The sequence below is a fragment of the Xenopus tropicalis genome, chromosome 5, assembly GCF_000004195.4.
Source record: "Xenopus tropicalis strain Nigerian chromosome 5, UCB_Xtro_10.0, whole genome shotgun sequence".
Lineage (NCBI taxonomy): Eukaryota > Metazoa > Chordata > Amphibia > Anura > Pipidae > Xenopus > Xenopus tropicalis.
The window spans coordinates 33069035-33090159 of record NC_030681.2 but is presented as its reverse complement, the minus strand read 5'-3'; the positions used below and the strand labels follow the sequence as shown (position 1 = coordinate 33090159).

The window sequence follows — 21125 nt, the reverse complement described above, 5'->3', positions numbered from 1 at the left end:
ATACACCCTCACAGGAAGTAGGGTAAAGCGACGGCTGTTTTGTGGGTGAGCTGGGCTGCCTAGGGCACCTGGCCACCCAGGCCCAGCAATGCCAGCAATGCCATGTCTATATTGGCTGATAGACTGGAGGGCATGTTTAGTAATCTGAGTTGAGAAGAACTGAGCATGTTCAGTAAGCCAGTAGCCAAAGTACATTCCTGATGGAGGGGGCAGAGTGGTTCAGAATAGGAGAAGGAGTCCTAAGTAATTAAGGGGATGCTGCCTCCTTATTAACTTTTGAACAACTGGAATGTCAGCCGTTCGAAGACTGATGCACTGAAGACTGTGCACTGATTACATTTTTGTATAGGGGTTTACATCTATTTTAAGGCCTCTTAAACTTTGGTGGACAGCTTTGCACACATATCAATCATATACATACATATATCCCAGTGGGCCCATATGCTCCTAGCCCACTCCCTCACTGCAGTTGCTGGTTTTGCTGGAGAGCAATAGCCATTTGTTTTATGGGATGTTCTTTGCACTGCCAAGATAATTTTCCCTTTAAGTCACAGAGATGAAACACAATCAGATATCCTTGTGGGACTCCAAAAATTTCATATTGCTAATTTGTGCTGAATGATAATGCAATCAGCTTTGCCTTTGCCACTTGTTTTTCCTGTCTGTGATGTGCAGTCTTCCGGTTCCTTGTACTGTACATAAACATTGTGGATTAATTTTGCAGGTACTGGTCATTTTCTGGGTCAGCAAGCTGCTCATGCCTCTAGCTGGTCAATTAGTAGCTGCTATTTGTAGCTTGCGGGAAATAGGTTGATTGTTTCCTGTGGGTGCCAGTTGACTGCCCCAAAGAAAATGATGATGCCTCTAGTGAGCTATGAGTAGCAATTAATTGTGAGAAGTGCTGGGGACATAGTGCCTGCTAATAGAAACAAGTTAGCAGCAGAATGTTTAGCGGAGGTTCATAGGTGATGAATTAATACTGTGAAACAGTAACACTTTTTGTGGGGAAAAAGCGTTAAAAAAGCTATCAAAAATTAATTAGCCTGATGACAATATCATAATTTGTTTGGCTATTTATACCCATTGTGTTCTGCTGGTTTATTCTCCTTTAGGGTACTGGCACACAGTACAGTTTGTCACCTCTGCTTAATCTCAACAAGACAAGGAAACCTCAGAAAACACCTTTGCGCTGGCGTCCGCACGAATCGGCAGTGGCAAAACATTAGCATTGCGCAAGCGCCAGAATTTGCCTTCACCTGCATTTTCTGGCGCTCGTGTATATCAAATGTTTTGCCGCCAGAAACTGACACCAACACAATGGTACGCTCAGACATTTTATTGCTCATGCTAGAGGAGGAAAAAAAATCGTGATCTCAGTCTGGTTGTTATGGGCCTGTAAGTTTGACATCTGTTGGGGGCAAGTTATTTGAAAGTGTGTTTTTAGAGATCAGTCTATAGTGAGTGAGTATATTTACAGTATATTTAACGCACAGGCACCGCTATGAGAGCAATACTAATAGGCGCTTTTATGGATCTGCTGTGAGACCAACATACACAGGCAGGCTGTGAGAGCAACTTTATAGCAACTCTAACATGTCTAGTGCTTGTAATGTTTTCATGTTGTACCCATAGCAATGCTTGCTAACATTGGCCTGCTCTTAAAGTACCCATAGTAACACAGATAGGACTAGTGCTGTTCTGCCAGGACACCCCTAGAAATGCCTGTCAGCACTGGGTATAGATTAGAAAGTATTATATACACTCTCTAAATATTTAAAGGGGCTAGAAGAGGCTATTTAGAAGTTTGTGTAGATACAAAAGCATGCCTTAGACTGGTGGTTCATTATCCTGTAAATCCAAATCAGAAATATTTAGTGGTGTCCTTAATCTGTATTCTCATATTTAAAGGTCCGCTTTAGCTGGATATTTTTGATTTACACATGAAATGAGGGAGAGGAGGTGGGCTAACAACATTCCTACAATTGAACATTCAATTGAATGTACAATTTTCCCTTGTGACCTCTATAACTGAATGTAGAACTAGAATGTACCATAAGTTCCACACTGCACAGAGGAATCTCCGCCACTTCAGAAGCAGCGCATATTTCCTCACAGATTGGCAGCACAGCATATTGTGCTTTGTTGTAAATTCACTCCACAAGACACCCCTTCCAGCACATGGTGACACCAGCCACACACAGTTCCGCATGTATTGTGTATGCAGCTTTCACCTTCTCTGCAGCAAAACTGTACACCTGTGTTTGTACTGTATGGTTTAAAGGTTGCCGGGCCATTGATTCTGCATGTGCCCTTCTATGTGGAAATGTGAGTTCGCTATTAAGTAATCATTGATTTTAGGCACCAGTTATGCCTAATGTGCTATGTTTTGTTTCTTTCAGTTTCTACGTGGGCATGATCTTTTCATTTCATTTGGTTAACTTTGCATTCACTGCAGAGCGCATATGTTTACATACACCTGTAGTGACGCCACAATGTGCCGATGCCCATGTTACACTATTCTTGTTGTTCCTTCTTGGGGATTTGAATGATGTCTTTGTTTGTTCTTAGAACTTATAAATAAGTTAAACTTTCTGGATGAAGAGGAACGCGATTTGATGAACTCAAGCTCCAACCCGTTTGAAAGCTCTGACGTGGCTGATTTTAATCCGTTTGGCGATCCTGACGCAGAAGGTAAAGACAGAATTTTGGAGATGCTTTTGTTTCTGACACATTTGTCCTGAGAATTTAGCTGATCAGAGTAAAATGAGCAACTTTTATCCATGTGTATCTTAATATTTAGTTATTTTGCAAGCAGTTTTATAGGAATTGGATTTAGCCATATAACTAATATTTACTGTGCAATTAGCCATGTCTGAAGTGCTGTGAAGTGCTAACCCTATGCATGACCCCCAGTATATCGGAACAGCACCTGAAATATTGAAATAATGCCTGTATCTTTTCAAAATCTGGGGGCCTTATTTTGTGGATTATAAATTTTCTGCATAGTATCCATTTAACCCGTTATCCAGAAAGCTCCAAATTGTGAAATGGCCATTTCACCTAGACCCCATTGTAATCAAATTATTTAACATTTTTTAAATGATTCCTTTTTCTATGTAATAATAAAACAGTACCTTGTGCTTGATCCCAGCTAAATACAATGTATCCTTATTGGAGGCAAAACAGTCCTTTGGGTTTAATTAATGTTTAAATGATTTAAATGATTTTTTAGCAGAAAAAGTATGGTGATCCAAATTACAGACCCCTTATCTAGAAAACCCCAGGTCCCGAGCCTTCTGGATAACAGGTCCCATACCTATAAAAGCATATTAGCATATAGCAATTTAATAGGTGTAATTCTGTTCACATTTGAATGCCTAGCTCTGCTTCTAGAGATTGCAAATTAGTTTTTTAATATGATCTTCTTTATTTAATGATTAACTTACCCCTTGAAATAATTTTGACTGTTTGTGTATTAGAAAATCCTTCTGAGCAAGCACCTTCAAAGTCTGACGACTTATTTGATGACTACAATCCTTTTAAAGAACCTGAGCCTGCAGTTTATATAAATCCTTTTGATGAGCCTGATACAGAGCAAGACCAGGTCCTTGAGCTTAGTAAGGACTCTCCACCTCAACCAGCAAAGAGAAAAAACACCCGCCCTGTGGATATGAGCAAGTACCTCTACGCTAACAAAGCTAGGCAAGAGGAGGAGGATCTTGATGAGTAAGTGGAATCAATATGTTTTAAAGTCTGCTAACAATTCTTGAAGGGCAAGTAGTACTCGAACTTTAGTTCCTCTAAACCAAAAGAGTTGTCTGCAAACATGTGACACATATATTAACTGTGTGTTTATTCTGAAAAGGAGAAAACATTTAGAATTATACTGTAACATGGTAAAAGTTTACCTAGCTTGATCAGGCAGATGGCCCAAATGAGCAGTTTTAGCAGAAAGTAACTAATGATCATTTGGTGAGTAAGTGGGAGGAGCTTCAGTTATTTTCTGAAACCAGGAGACTTATCATAAAATATTTCTCCTCCACCAAGCATGAAAGGATTCTATCATGGGAAAACAAAAGAGCAAACTACTGAAGACATGACAATTAAGAAACACTACTTTCCTTTATACATATGTATGTATGTATAACTTTATTTATAAAGCACCACAAGGGTATGCAGCGCTGTACAATCTTACAATATACAAAATTACACACAGGGAGGACAAGTGTTATAATAAATACAATAAATAATACACAGGGAGTAAGTGCCATGTGGTATGAGACACAGTAGGAAGGAGGTCCCTGCCCCGTACATATACATTTAATATACAGGTACCAGATCCTTGTTAGTTCTAATAAAAGCTTTTTCACACTCTTCATTGTAAATCTGAAAGTGATGCGGCTCTGGAACTCTGATTGGTCTGGCTGTCCTGTCCCTTGTACCAGTGGCAATTAATAACCTTGTAGCCTGTGACTTTGTCAGCTCTGTGTCTCTAGGCATAGCTCTTAATCTCCCTGTACCCAAGACACCAAATTTAGTCTATAAGCACTATGGGTCAGGGACTAAAAGTGGCCATACACTGGTCCTTTAGACTGATTTGGCAGCTTATCTGCCATTGTATGGGTACCCCCGATGGGCCACCCTGATCAGGTAGGTTTGATTTTCCTGTCAGGGCATTGATGCAATCCTTTCCCCTGATGGCTCCTACCCCTTCATTTTAATGTGATCATTTGGCCCTAGGGCCAAAAAATCAGATTAGCTTGATACCCCCCAACTTAGGTGAACGTATCAGGGAAAAGATCCACTCATTTGGCTACCTCGCCAAAGGAGCAGATCTTACAGTGTATGACCACCTTTACAGTGCATAAATAAATCTATTTATATCAACAGTCCTTTATGAGAATAAAGATTTAATATAACAGTCAAATTAATATAATGATAATATTATAAATATACATTTTGCTAAATCTTTATAGGATTTCCTTATTAAATAAAGGATTTTAATTGCTTTTTGCCTTGAGTACCACACTTAAATTGTATGCTCTGTAGGGCACTAATCTACATGATTAACTCTGTGAGAACCAGCTTTCAGTTACCTGATAAGAAGCTTTTATACAGATTTCCCAAAAGACCAAGAGTTAAATAGGATGTAAAAATTGTAGCATTTTACACATAGATAAATAAATAGATATGACTGTGTCAGTCATTACTTGTGTGGTTTGCTTGTAAATATCAATTACTTTCCACATGGGACATATTAGAGATGGAAATATTAGTAAACTAAAACTTGAATGTTATTTTCGTACACTTTACAATACAATTTGCAAAGATTTTCTCTATTTACTATTACCAGTTTGGTAATAAATAGAAATGGGTGCAGTATATATTCTTGTGCTTTCGCAACTCTAGGAGTGCGCATAGTGTTATTTGAGGCCTGTAGAAATCTAATTGCATGACATTAAGGTCCCACTTGCTTTTGAGTCAGTAAATTAAAAAAAAACCCATTTGCATTCCTTTCCAAAGGAGAGTGCACAGAGGCTAATAGGACTAATGGGAAAAACAGTGTGGAGAAACAAATGGAGCAATTTAGTGATGGAGAACAGATACTCTCCTGACTGGGAAGCTGTAATCCATCAAACATATTATTTTTGTCACCCCTGCACAACCTGTGCTAGCCCACTGTAACCCTAATGCAATCAGGGACTATGCGAAGATGTATTAAAATTCTATAGGAGGCACCCAGTTCTCTGGAATAGTGGAAATTGAGTTAGTGTAAAAGTCAGTACAGCAATGAACCTTCACTCAAAGCAAAGGCAGATCCCACCTGTGAACTCCTATTGCACTTGCCAACTGCATAACTTTACTTGAAGTCACACAATGCCTATAGCAAGCTGCTGCTTGGGCGGATTTTACTGTAAAAACTGAGACTATTAGAGAATGGGACCTGTCTCTATCACAACCAGCAATGGGATCTGTGGCTTAGCAGCAGGTGGATTGTCATAGGTTAGCCAGAAAAGCCTCAGTAAAATGTATGTATTAGGCAGGTTCACACTCATTCTTTAATGCCACGCTTGTGAGTAGGAGACTAGGCAGGCTGGTAGCAGTATTAGAGAGACATTTCCTTTCTTTCAAACTAGGGATGCTTTGAATCCAGGATTCGATTCGAGATTCAGTGAAATTTTGCACGGCACTAAAGTGTGCACTGAAGGTTATCAGAGCAAAAGTCACAAGGTTGTGGCACCCTGGGAAATGAAGAATATGGCTAGGCCCACATGAAATTTTAAAACAAAATATAAGAAAATCTGTTTGCGTTTTTTAAAAACAGATTTCAATGCAGGATCTTCTGAAGAAGCTCTATTAACTGATGCGTTTTCAAAAAAACATGTTTCCCTGTGACAGTATTCCTTTAAGTATTCATTCTAGGAGTATAGTTCTCCTTTAAGGATTAAATAGATATCTTAAATTGCTCTAAACATGTTTCTGTGAGAGCTAATTGTGGTAGTGCATCTCCCTGAAGCCATTTGTAGATGCATGTTCTACATGCTGCATTCTTGGATATGCATGCACTGTCTTGTCTTGTAGAGACAGTCTGTGCAACAAAAGCAAATGCCAGCTCATTTAATCCCCCATCTCTTCATTTTTGCTCACTGTGATTCTGGGCTTTATTTTCCTGCGCTCCTGATCAACTGAACTGTCAATGAAATCAGCAAATTGACAGACATTTTGAATTCATCTTGCTAAACACAATGTAGCTCTCTCACTCCTTGTGTTTTATCTTTAAACCATGTCTATCCATTTTGTTTCTCGCTTTATTTGTGACACTTGACCTGTCTTTTGTTATGAAGTGCCTCTGTGTTTGGTGAGCATTGAAGTGGCAACACCCCTGTCAGTCAGCATACTGTTTACCTTTTCACTTCCTTTAGTTGGCCAACGTGCCTGTTTGGTGGAAAAAAGGAACCATTGTTTCTCAAAAAAGAAAATATTGTTGGTAAATACAGTTCACTTTTCAATATGGGACTCACTGTGAGATTTAGATAATCTCACCAATTCGATAATAAAAATAATAAAGAAGTTTGGGTTGTAACTGTTAACAACAAAAATAGGTGAAAGTTGGGGTTTTCTCTGCTGCAATTGCAGATATTTTGCCCTACTTATGGCCTTTACATCGTTTGTATTATTTGGGGTAAGAGGATAGGGTTGTATCTGTCTCTATAATTACAATAATTAGTGCCCAGTATAACATACCTACCTTTCTCCCTGCATTCAGTCTAATTTATTTTTTAAATTAAAGCAGTACAACTGCAGCCCTTTTAGCTGCTTCCCAGTCTAGCGTGCAACTCCATCTCCTTTTTTTCCCTGACTGTAAGGACAGTCAAAGAGGTTTCTACTGTGCATTCTTGCTGCCTCTGTTCCATTGGAAATCCTACATTCATAGTAGACACCTCATCACAGTCAAAAAGAGGAGAGCTGAAAAAAGGGCGGAGATTTATGCTGCACTAGGAAGTAGCTGAGAGAGCTGTACTTCAGCTGCTTGTGATTTAGAAACAAAATGAGACTGAATGCAGGGAAAAAGATGAGTTAATCTGTTTAGATTCTTTTTAGGGGACTTTAAAGGACTATGTGAGACCAGGAGAAAAGCCCAGCGCTGCTCGGGCTACCTGCTGTGGAATTTAACAGAAACAGGCCTGCATGTTTTTGGTCTGAAATCCACTGGTCTTTCAAATCCTTGACAAGCAGTTAGAACTGTGACAGGCATATGTTCCATGCTTGATGTTCCATGGGCTTAACAAGTTGGGCTAACTGTTCTAAAATGAGCTAAAAGTTTTCAGACTTGGGTTCAAGCCCATATAACCTTCAGTCTGGACTTCCAAGATCTGACTCTAAATGACCTTCAGGTTGGACTACCCTGACATACGATTTGATCACCCACTGTTGTGCTTTATTATTGTGTTGTGTCTCATGAGGTACAAGGCTCAAGGCATGTATTTAAATTTCTACATACATATTCTGGGAAGTTTGGGAGGTGTAAACAGGATGGGGCACCAGTTTAGAGCTAGTAATGATGATGGTTGGAGTAACAGTCTAGTGCTCAGCTTTCAGATTGTTGTGTTAAAGTTCACCTTGCCCAGCCTTGCAAAATGCAACTGCATCACCAAGGACAAGATTCCTATAGATATCTGCTTAATGCTGCAGTGTCCTCAGACATAAAGCATAACTGCTTTAAGTTATTATGAGCTCCGTAACATCAAACTGATAAGTAATTACAGGTATGGGACCTGTTATCTAGAATGGTCAGCAAAAAAATCCAGTAGCACACTGAAGATGTAAATCGTGAAAAAATTGTATTTTATTTGCCCAAGTACATAAAAACAAGCAAAGGCTCTTTGCTTGTTTTTATGTACTTGGGCAAATAAAATACAATTTTTTCACGATTTACATCTTCAGTGTGCTACTGGATTTTTTTGCTGTTGGATATTGACCCCCATGCAAGGTGAGGTTCTTCCAGTATTTGCACCTGATACCCATTTGGGTAAGTTAACAGAGGGTTGAGCTCCCCAATACTGCTATATCTAGAATGGTCAGGACCTGGGGTTTTTCAGATAAGGGGTCTTTCTGTAATTTGGATCACCATACTTTGTCTACTAAAAAAAAAAAAATCAAAAATTATCTGGTTAAATTAGACACTACCTGTAATTTGGTGCTTCCTGGATAACGGATCCTATACCCGTTTAGCGACTGTTTCAGCTTTGATAGGCCTTGCAAAAATTTTAATCAGTTGATTATAGTGTACATGAATTAGTGTTCATTCTTTATTTTCAGGTCGAATCCATTTTATGAACCAAAAGAGAATCTTAACGTTAGCCAGCGCACTGGAGTAAAAGAATTTGATCCTGAAAAGAAGGTAAAAAGGAAAGCACCAGGGCCCCCTATGCCCTCACCAAAGAGAGAGGAGCCAGCAAGAGCACCTCTAGCTGTTCCTGCAGGAAAGGACATTGCACCTTCTCCCAAGGTTTGTAAAATTTGTTGTTGGAAAATATGGAGGTTTTAGTTTAAAAAAAAATCTGATTTGAAGTAATGTGTTTTTCTTTGTACAGTGGGAGGAGTCATTCAGGGCAATGGCACACAGAAGCTCTGATAGCTACAGACCTCACTTCTGTGTTGCCAAGCAATTCACAGTGTCAGACTGGCACATCAGGATACCAGGAAAACTCCTGGGTGGCCTGGGTATTAGTAGGTCCTTCTACTTCAAATCACTTGGCCTATTTATGGCTGTTCCCTATTTATGTATGGGAACAAAGAGGAAAAATTAAAAGGATGATGGAAGCGACTTGGACAGTAAAGAGGTTGAGTGAAGAGAGAAGGAAAAATAATATGAGAGTGGGCCTATGGTCTAAGTTTTTTGGTGGCCAACTGGTATCCCAGTCCGACATTGGCAATACATAGAGCTGTTCAATACAACAGGGAGCAAACCATGACAGGGAAGAGAGGATTGATTGCTTTTGTACTCCCTAAGAAGACTGTGGTGATTGAAAAGATATTTAAATTTGGCAATTGAAGTGCAGAAAACTGTATGGAAAACAGCAATTCATGAAAATAACTTTATTTTGCATGACGATCATGATGAATCCATTCATGAGTTTTCATAAATATGTGGAAAATCAAGGCTGGAAATCTTGAACGGTGTGTTTAGGTTGCCGGTACCCTGCATTAAAATACGGTCAGCAGAATGATCCATAGAGGAATAGCATTAGAGGCAGGACACTCCTAAGAAGTTGAGGAGCCCAGAGCAAGTTATTCCATGCAGCCTTGAAGTTTTGGGGCAGCATACACTTTGCACTAAGGTGCAGAGCACAGAACTGTTGGCACAAGGCAGCCCTGGGTTCAACATCTTCTTTAAGCAGGCATTAATTACTGTAATCTTAGGGCAATGGTTTGTGGAATGTTATATGGCTCAAAGCCATCTTTGTGGTCCAACATTTTGCCAGCACCATCTTAGCTCATAATATGCATAAAGATGAAAAACAGGATAAACAGCCAGTCATTAAGCCATCATTTAAATAATACCTAGAACAGCAAATACCTGTTAACCACAAATCTTATTATAAATAACCTTTGGCTGGACTTGCAGGAGTAGCACAGCAAAAAAAAAAAAAAAGGGAATGCTCTTGGGAAACCACTCCTATAGTGTGTTAGAGGCATAATGAAAACAAATATGTTGCTGCCATAGGTTACATCAGTTATGGGTTATTGCAGTTAATATTATTATATATTCGTTCACTGAACTTTGAATGTAGTAAAACGTATGGCAATTATTATCCAGAGGCCCCTTCATGTGTCCCTCTATTGTAACAGAGCAATGCCTCTGCCTTAGGACTGCCCCAGTAAGTTGTGTAGGTGTCTAAATCATTTCATTTCTGTATTGCAAATAGCCAGTAGGTGGCTCTGTGCATCTGTGGGATATACCTTGGTAATCTATAACTCTGGTGTTTATCATCAGTTTATATTTTTCTGACGGTTGGGGGGAAGCTTTAGGTTTATTTTATGGCAAATTAAAAAAATTGCAGCAGTACTGAACTCTGACTAATGCTTCTGATAATAGCATATAATTTAGTAGCCTTTATAAAGGCATGCTTAGTATGCTGGGAATTGGGCTTCAGCACATGCAGGGAAGTAGGGCAGCGTTTGTATTATACGTCTGAATTCTAACAGCCTGTTGTGTAACATATTTAACTATGTACAGACAGCAGCTACAGGTTGCGCCATGTCATGTACAGATGAAAACTGGAGAATGCTTTGTCTAACACAACCCTGTTCTTCTTTTTTTCTCAATTGGTAACGTTTTTAAGTTAGTAACTCGTTTAAAGCCAATTTTGTGAGGAGTACAGCAAAATTTGCATTAATTACATTTGTATACACTAACCACAACTCAGCATGCCAGCACTACACAGCTTTACCCTTGACCAAGCTCTAAAGTTGGACATAGTATAATCTGAAGCCTGTAAAGCAGTGATCCCCATCCAGTGGCTCGGGAGCAAAATGTTGCTCACCAACCACTTGGATCCTGTTCCCAGTGGCCTCAAAGAAGGTGCTAATTTTTAAATTGCTGGCTTGGAGACAAGTTATGGAGGCATAAAAACCAGGTGCAATGCCAAAAAGAGTGTCCTGTAGGCTGCCAGTCTCCATCGGGGCTACCAAAAAGCCAATCACAGTCCTTATTTGGCACCCCCAGGAACTTATCCTATGCTTGTGTTGCTTTAAAAATATTTTTATATTTGAATGTGGCTCACAGGTAAAAAGGGTTGGGGACCTCTGCTGTACAGCAATGTTATCTACCTGACATAACGTTGATATTTACTTAAGCCCTACCACCAAATAACTGCATTTTCTATGTATAGCAGTGGGTACACAACCTTCTGCTAGTCAAAAATTCATCTTCTGCTATCTTACCAGAACCTAGCTCTAAATGGGATTAATTGGCAAAACCAGAAACAAGGCTGATGCCCCCCATTTTATGTAGTCGTCGTTCAACATGTTGAACCATAAAGCAGTGTATCCTATCAGCCTACAGGTTCATTGCTTCATTGCAGTTGGCTTTCCCTATAGGTGGCCATACACGCACCGATATTATCGTACGAAACCTCGTTTCGTACGATAATCGGTGAGTGTATGGTATGCCGGCGAGTCGACCGATATCGCAGGAAGCTGCTGATATCGGCCGACTCGCCGATCGGACCAGTTGGAAAATTTTATCGGGCGCCATAGAAGGCGCCTGACCAAAATTCTCCCTTCAGATCTGAATCGGCAAAAGGAGGTAGAAATCCTATTGTTTCTACCTCCTTACCTGCCGATTCAGCCCTGAATGGTGTGTGGCGGATCTTACGATGTTTCGTGCGACCGATGGTCGTACGAAACATCGTCAGATCGCCACGTGTATGGCCACCTTATGTGCGGCCAACTTGTGAAATGCAGTGGAGTAATTGGAATAGGATCTCTCCAAAGTTGATGCTAAGTGCTGTTTTCAAAAGCCATATCTTTACCTCTAAAATGGCACTGCTGCATTGTTTTTAAATTAGTCTGGTTAGCCCAAATCAAGGGAGGCTAGTCATTTTATATGATTGCAGCATTGCACAATTATAACCAATTGGCATATCATGTCTTATCATTTTATGCTGTCATCATTTATTTATATACAGTGGTGTGAAAAACTATTTGCCCCCTTCCTGATTTCTTATTCTTTTGCATGTTTGTCACACAAAATGTTTCTGATCATCAAACACATTTAACTATTAGTCAAAGATAACACAAGTAAACACAAAATGCAGTTTTTAAATGAGGGTTTTTATTATTTAGGGAGAAAAAAAATCCAAACCTACATGGCCCTGTGTGAAAAAGTAATTGCCCCCTGAACCTAATAACTGGTTGGGCCACCCTTAGCAGCAATAACTGCAATCAAGCGTTTGCGATAACTTGCAACGAGTCTTTTACAGCGCTCTGGAGGAATTTTGGCCCACTCATCTTTGCAGAATTGTTGTAATTCAGCTTTATTTGAGGGTTTTCTAGCATGAACCGCCTTTTTAAGGTCATGCCACAACATCTCAATAGGATTCAGGTCAGGACTTTGACTAGGCCACTCCAAAGTCTTCATTTTGTTTTTCCTCAGCCATTCAGAGGTGGATTTGCTGGTTTGTTTTGGGTCATTGTCCTGCTGCAGCACCCAAGATCGCTTCAGCTTGAGTTGACAAACAGATGGCCGGACATTCTCCTTCAGGATTTTTTGGTAGACAGTAGAATTCATGGTTCCATCTATCACAGCAAGCCTTCCAGGTCCTGAAGCAGCAAAACAACCCCAGACCATCACACTACCGCCACCATATTTTACTGTTGGTATGATGTTCTTTTTCTGAAATGCTGTGTTACTTTTACGCCAGATGTAACGGGACACGCACCTTCCAAAAAGTTCAACTTTTGTCTCGTCGGTCCACAAGATATTGATCTTGGCAATCATTGAGATGTTTTTTAGCAAAATTGAGACGAGCCATAATGTTCTTTTTGCTTAAAAGTGGTTTGCGCCTTGGAAATCTGCCATGCAGGCCGTTTTTGCCCAGTCTCTTTCTTATGGTGGAGTCGTGAACACTGACCTTAATTGAGGCAAGTGAGGCCTGCAGTTCTTTAGATGTTGTCCTGGGGTCTTTTGGGGCCTCTCGGATGAGTTGTCTCTGCGCTCTTGGGGTAATTTTGGTCGGCCGGCCACTCCTGGGAAGGTTCACCACTGTTCCATGTTTTTGCCATTTGTGGATAATGGCTCTCACTGTGGTTCGCTGGAGTCCCAAAGCTTTAGAAATGGCTTTATAACCTTTACCAGACTGATAGATCTCAGTTACTTTTGTTCTCATTTGTTCCTGAATTTCTTTGGATCTTGGCATGATGTCTAGCTTTTGAGGGGCTTTTGGTCTACTTCTCTGTGTCAGGTAGCTCCTATTTAAGTGATTTCTTGATTGAAACAGGTGTGGCAGTAATCAGGCCTGGGGGTGACTACAGAAATTGATATTGAAATTGAAAATTGAAATTGATAAACCACAGTTAAGTTATTTTTTAACAAGGGGGGCAATCACTTTTTCACACAGGGCCATGTAGATTTGGAGTTTTTTTTCTCCCTTAATAACGTAAACCTTCATTTAAAAACGACATTTTGTGTTCAATTATGTTATCTTTGACTAATAGTTAACGGTTTTTGATGAGCAGAAACATTTAAGTGTGACAAACATGCAAAAGAATAAGAAATCAGGAAGGGGGCAAATAGTTTTTCACACCACTGTATGCTCTGCCACCTAACCTCATGTGTCACCGTCTGGTAAAACAAAGTGTGGCATAAACATGTGATATTCTTAGGACTATGGCATTTGCTTTTCATGCATAATGTAAGGGGAAAAAAGTATCGTGCCAAGTTAAATAGCTGGTATAAATAAAATGTAAAGCAGTCAGACTGCACAGTATGTACTAATGTGAACAGTCTCCTCTGTTTTTATGTTGGGTGCAGTAAGTTGATGTTCAGGAGCAGTGAGCTGCTATTTCAGGCACAATTAGTTGATTTAACAGGTAACTTGCCAAAGGACACAAAGACCTTCCATTGAAACTTAACACAGACTTTCTGGGGTATCTGGCAGTCTGGAGATGGTGGTGCCTTTAACTCTGGTTCCTCTTGGAATATTTGGAGACAGACAGATCAGTTGCTCTAAACTAATAAAGGGTGAATTGTGCAGCCTATGCTTGTCCTGTATGACCTTCTTAACATGCTAACTGGGCTACTGGCCAAGCGGGTTTGCACAGGTACTCAACCCATTGCAGGATCCTAGTCTGAACTTATACATTCAGGAGATTGGGATATTTGGAACCATATCTAAGATTTTGGTAGGGTTTCTTGTTCTAAAACATTGCAATGCCTTTAAGGCTCTCGATGGCTGAAGGAATTGTGACTTGTTTGGAGTTTGAAAAAGATAGTTGAACTACACATAATTTGTCCGTATATTTTCAGTGTGATTGTTTCTTGTATAGCCTACAGTACCCATAAAAAATGATCCATGCCAACAGGTTTCAGACAGTATTTGGGTACATAATGTATCAGTGTGTTGATAAGCGCACATGAATAACAATTGTCTGTTTTTTGGGAGTTGCCTGAAGGTTGGGCTTGGTTCCTGGTTGGCAGCTAGTGTGACTTCAAAATTGGTTTGTGCAGGACTTGCTTATGCCTTATTAACAAGTTGTGGATTTATCAAAAACAACATTTTCCACCTCCATGAAGCTTTTTATACTCTTATCAAGAAACGCAATCAAAATGATTTTGCATTTGTCTTCTGAAGTTACTGTTAGTTAATAGGACATGGCATAAAATTACCTCTAAATCACTATAGTTATTGAAAAAGAAAAACAGTATGTAAACACGGCACCTATTTGGTTAGTTTGAGTGGCGAAACCATTGTGAAACCTCCTCTTCGCAAGTTATTTGCTTAACCCAAAGCTCCAGATTTATTACAGACAGTGGTTTCCCAGTTTATTTCAGGCTAATGTTAAGATTTATGGCAGTAGCAGAACATTGTATTTATAGTCATTTAAAAGTCTTACTATGTTAAAAAAAAAAAAAAAAAAAGACCTGTGGATTATTACTGTACAAGGAAAATTAAGAGAAGGAAAAAACCTGAGAAATGCCCTTGAGGAAGTCTATGAGTCAGGTCTCATGCAAATATTAGACTATGTATATGTTTGCAGCACATAAATTCCTGTCATGTTAAACTATAAGTTATAGCTTTCGAAGTGTGTCTAAGGTTCAGATGTTTCATAATGTTTACATAGCTGTTTGTCCTGAGTCCAATTATTCTCTAATGAATACCGGACGGTTGCATTTCTCACCTATAAAACAATGCGCGGTCATGTAGAACAAAACTCATTACAATGAAAATATTTCATTTTGTTTGCTGTCCTGCCAACCTGGAAAAACATTTTATGGGCACATTAGAGCTATCTTTTTACCAATTATTATTTATTGTACATCACACCTTACAAGGATATTGGAAGTTTTTTTTAAAGATCACTGTGATGTGATCCCTAAGATTAGGGGTCCCCAACCTTTCTTACTCGTGAGCCACAGTCAAATATAAAAAGAATTGGAGGGCAGCACAAGCATCATAACATTTCATGGAGGTGCCAAATAAGGGCTAAGATTGGCTATTAGGTAGCCTCTATGCACACTTTCAGCTTACAGGGGGCTTTATTTGGTAGTACATCTTGTTTTTATTCAACCAAAACTTGCCACCAAGTCAGGAATTAAAAAAAAAACTACCTGGTTTGGAGGCACTGAGAGCAACATCCAAGGGGTTGGGGAGCAACATGTTGCCCCTGAGCCACTGGTTCGGGATCACTGCCTTAGATACAAAATATGAAAGCATTAGGGGGTTAAGCAAAGTACAACGCTTATCACATGAGACGTGGAGTGCACATATTGCAAACCTTCAGCTAGGAATAATGCAAGAACCACAAAGAGACAGTGTTTGTGAATGTGGATCTGACTTACCTGTGTGGAGTCTGTAAGTGTCTATAACCTTTTTGGTTCTAGGAAAGCACCCATTTCCTGGAAATAACACTTTTCACTATTCCTGATTTTCAGTAGTATAGCTGCCTGAACTTCTAAGCCTAAATCACAAAAGTGCACATATGGTTGTTTTTCCTTTTAACAAGCTCAAAGCAATCCAATCCAATTACTTCATTATAAGTCGAACTGGGTGTTTTGTGTGAAAATCTGATGTTTAATGGAAATACTAAAGGGATACAGACCTTTTTCTTTTTATACACAAAGAAGATCTGATGGCCATTTAAAGAAAAACTATACCCCCAAACAATGTAGGTCTCTATAAAAATAAATTGCACAAACAAGCTCATATGTAAAACCCTGCTTCATCTAAATTAACCATTTTCATAAAAATATACTTTTTTAGTAGTATGTGCCATTGGGTAATCCTAAATAGAAAGCTACCATTTTAAGAATTAAGGGATCATAGGATTCACAGTGCACACAAACAAGCCAAGGCACACATACATGCTAGGCCCCATCAGCCAATTAAACTGTTGGTTAAGTATTCATTCTGTGGGTATAGTTTTCCTTTAAACCACTCTTAGCATTATTATCTACTTATTTAAAAAATTACATCATTGGATATTAGTTACCTGCTTTTACTAAATTTCTAAATTTAACAAACTTCTCTTGAAGTTCCTCTTCACGGAAACTGTTGCCATTGCCAAAACCATGTACGCCAGTTGTGATATAGTGTCCATAAAAGCCTACAGGAGGCAACATTGGAGGTTTCAGGTGCTCTCTGCTTTAAGAGATCTCTACTCTACTACAGCTGTGCTGTTACTTTTCCTCTACTTTCTTTGTTCTTGCTGATTTACATTTTCATTATCAATTAAGTTTTTTTTGCATGTTTTTCCCCTACTGTTTGTAAGTAGGTAGTGTTCTTGCTTGTTGCTGTCTATGACAAAAGTCTCCAGCTATGTGCCAGCTCTAATGTATCTTCTCTACCCACAATAAGTTACAGCCCCAAACTTTGCTATATATATATTTAGATAGATAAATAAGGTAAAAGAGATGATGTAAAATCACATTTTATCCCATTCTCTCCTATGTTAGCTAGTTAGTTTAACGTAAGATTTTTTCCTAATGTCTCTTTATCTGGATTCTGGTGTTATGCCCTAGCTGTAAATGTGAAATAAACCAACTAAGAATCAGAACAAATACACACACCTGAATGAGCTGTGAACCAGAGCTACCGGTTTCTGCCATTAAATCAGCAGTGCACACAATGCCCAAGTTATAATTTTCTTTTACTTGTGAGTTCTGCTTCCTTATACAGGTATGTGATCTATTATCCAGAATGCTTGGGACCAGAGGTTTGCCAGATAAGGTGTCTTTCCATAAATTGGATATACCTTAAGTTTACAAACAATAGTTTAAATATAAATTTAACCCAATTTAACCTGTTTCGCCTCCAATAAGGATTAATTATTTTTTTTAGTTGGAATCAAATGCAAGGTACTGTTTTATTATTTTAGAGAAAAAGAAAATCATTTTTTAAAAATGTGAATTATTTGTTTATAATGGACTCTATGGGAGATGATTTTCCTGTAATTTGGAGCTTTCTGGATAACTGGTTTCGGATAACAGATCCCATATCTGTACTTTGCTTGGATATTCAATTTCTTCTATAGGCTTGTGGGAAATGATTTTGGTTTCACAGAGAACATTTAACATCCAACAACCTTTAAGATCATGTAAACTATTTTTTTATGTTTCCCTGTAATAAAAAGATAGTTTGTTGAATTTGTCTATGAATATTTTCATTGATCCAGGTCATGATATTCAGTATCTAGTAGAAATAAATCTAAAGCAACTGGAAATTCTGAGTTTTCTTGGAAATGTTTCACTGCAGCTTTTTGAGTTCATATGAGTGGTAAGGAATTCCCTGGAATTTAAACCCAAACTTACACTGTGTACTTTGCAAATAATTCATTCTACCATTTCAAATTGTATTCTTGAACCAATAATTTTTTTTTTAGTTGTAGTATTGGTGTGTAGGCAACCTTCTTAGTGCATTGTGCTGGATTCTGTGCTTTCAGAAATAGCCACCACTATACAAAGGCACTGCTATAAGATAAGCTATTGCTTCTCCTGGAGGACTCATTGATGGATTTGGGTGTTTTACTGTCTAGCCCCACATTCAAAATTAAAGTCTGTTTGATATTTTAAAAGTGGATTTGAATGCAGGCTTCTGCTGGAGGAGTGCTATTAGAAGATACATTTTGTAAAAAACATGTTTTCCCTTGTTAGAATTCCTTAAGGTTAATACATTCACCAACATCCAAACACAATGGGTTCACTGAACTGTTCAGGAAGGTGTTGGCTAAAAGTGTGCTCCATTCTCAATAGTACCATGATCCAATAATAAACAATGATTATTATTTATACTTATTAATATTTATTTTATTATTCAGTTGTGCTATGTTGAAGGAATTTTAGCATGCCTCCATTCTGTCCTGCTAATGATATCTGTAACATGTAAGGGTGAGGTCAGACGAAGTGTGTATGTGCTTCTCTCAGTCCTGCGCTTTTCTGTCAGGCTGAGAGAAGCGGATCCGCTTCCATACGCACCTCAGTGTGCCAGCCTTAAAGGCTATGGCAACTGCCCAAGTGTGGGCAAACAGAGTATATGGAAGGGGATCCGCTTCTCTCAGCCTGGCAGAAAAGTGCAGGACTGAGAGAAGCACATACACACTTCATCTGTCTTCACCCTAAGGATTATAACTTCAGTCAGAATATGTGTATACTATTTGATTTCTATCCCTTTTATGAAATTGGTTTTTAAGTAATTTCCTCTTATTTTCTGTTAAAAAGTATGTGAGCTCTGTGTGTGTGTGTGTGTATATATATATATATATATATATATATATATATATATATATATACAGTATACACACACATATCCATACACACATCTGTATGTATATATATATATATATATATATATATATATTGTATATATATATAATTGTGTGTATTCCTTTGCCATGTTTAGCGTTGCTCCTGCTATCACTTTTCCATTTGTAGAATTCTCAGTGACCTTTGCATGAATAAAGTCAAATAGGATTAAGTCTGGAATTTTTAACAATGGGGAAGAGGTAACAGATGTAGCCGACACAGAACGTGGGGGGATTGTTGATGCAGTGTTGCCTAAGGGGAGGGTCTATAGACACAAAAATTATGTGCATGCAGCATAACATTTTAGCTAAGATATTATACACAACACCTCTTGCACATTCTTTATTTAGTTGGTCTTGTCTGCTGGGATATTTACTAAGGGCACTTCATTAAAGGAGCTAGCATTTTCTGTCCCTTTTTCCTTCTGCCAACCTAATTAAGATAGTGTAGGTAATTGGTTAAATTCTCAACAGGCTTTGTGTTCTCTTGTTTGAAACCTCTTCTGATCCATAAGTTAGAGACTCCTCAATGAGTGTGTCTCTAATGAGTATTGCTAGTGCAGTTTCATGTGTAGGTAAGTTTTAGGAAGCAGTCATTCTTTTGTTCTTCTAAAGTTTGTTTATTAAACCTGTTAAAATTATACAAAACGACAGTTACAAGAAAAGGTTGATATATAACACTACCTCTGGTACAGGAGCAGGCAACTAGTTTCCTAATGAGCAGTAGTGGACTTGTTCGTTTCAGTTGTTGTGCATCTTGTCATAAAGTATCAGTTCCAGGGTGACTTTTCCTTTTTGAATTTAAATCTTCAAAAGGGACAGCTTGTAGCATTGATGGGGTTGCATACCAGGGGCAGGATATAATGCTCACTGAGCAGGTACTTGCAAGGTCTATTAAAGGTGGAGGCAGAGATGAGGCTGAAGAGGCAGGAACAGGGAATAGAATAGGCTAGCTCACAGCTAATTCTACACCAACAGATTTGTCATTATTACTGAAGATGTTGGAGAAGTGGGCTTGTATAAAGCAAGATAACTCTCAGAATATGTCAGGAGCCAACAACTCTTATACAAGATGGGAGCATTAGGAAGGCGAGGCAGATCTTAGTAATAAGGGATTCAGCTATTAGAAGGTTGGATAGGGAAATTTTACAATACCAAAGCCATGCTGCGTTGGGGAGGCAGCAGAGAAAAATTTTGGCTAAGAAACTGCTCCAAATGAGAGGCTAAGGTTTTTTTGGAGAAATGGACTGATTTTTCATGGTGCAGTTGTTCTGGGGGAGCTTGAGTTAACGACATGGTCATCAGTGATGACAGCCTTCTGGAACTAAATCTAAGAGATTTTTCAGCCACACCATGCTATAGGGAGGATACAGTTTTGGTGACTCCCAGAAAATCCAGGAGGGCTGACAGTTCCATGTCATTGGTGTTTATGAAACATGGTTGCACAACTGCCAGTATAAAGAAAATTTCAAGTGGGAGTCATTGATAAGTGTGGTGTGTGGGGTCCCAATAGCCAATCAGAACACTGCCAGAGAACTCTCTATGGTTCTGCTCTCATGTAATTGAAGGGGAAGATGCTCAGTTGCTGTTGTAACTGGGGGATTTTTAATTGCCCAGTTATTGACTGGAATAGTGGTATTGCCAGCAGAATTCATGGAAGAAAGTTTAAATTTTCTGCATGAAAACATCATAGAGTGTTGAGAACCCAATGAGAAATGTTGATGTATCAGAGAACAAATGTGCAAAATTTGTAGAGTAGGATATGGTACTTCAAATCTTATGTGAACAAAGCCTCCAGGACCTGATGAAATACACATATAAGTACTTATGCTCTAGCTAAAACTGGATGGAGCTCTCTATCTGATTTTCTTTAAATCATTCTTTGGTATAGTCCCAACCTGGCAATTAGGTCTGTAAGTTTGACATCTGTTGGACAGAGAGACTCTGTTCTGATCGTCGGATAGTCTTTTTTTACTGCCTTTCACAAATGACTCGGTCAAATTTAACCAAACTGTCTGACGTAATCTGGAAAACTAAACCCAAAAAATGAATATGGCTAAATATGCCATATTTTATAAAATGCATTTACTGCACCAACTTAA

General features: G+C 38.8%; 1 protein-coding gene across 12 annotated transcripts in view; it reads left to right on the top strand.

The window, feature by feature from the left end:
* Positions 1-21125, top strand: part of ehbp1 (EH domain binding protein 1) — a 303778-nt gene that overhangs the window by 138003 nt on the left and 144650 nt on the right. For all 12 annotated transcript variants that reach the window (XM_031902914.1, XM_018094164.2, XM_031902913.1 and 9 more), the window contains 3 exons: positions 2569-2691; positions 3480-3726; positions 8821-9010. In XM_031902914.1, coding sequence (XP_031758774.1) covers positions 2569-2691; positions 3480-3726; positions 8821-9010 — 560 coding nt within the window. The remainder of the gene's footprint in view (positions 1-2568; positions 2692-3479; positions 3727-8820; positions 9011-21125) is intronic.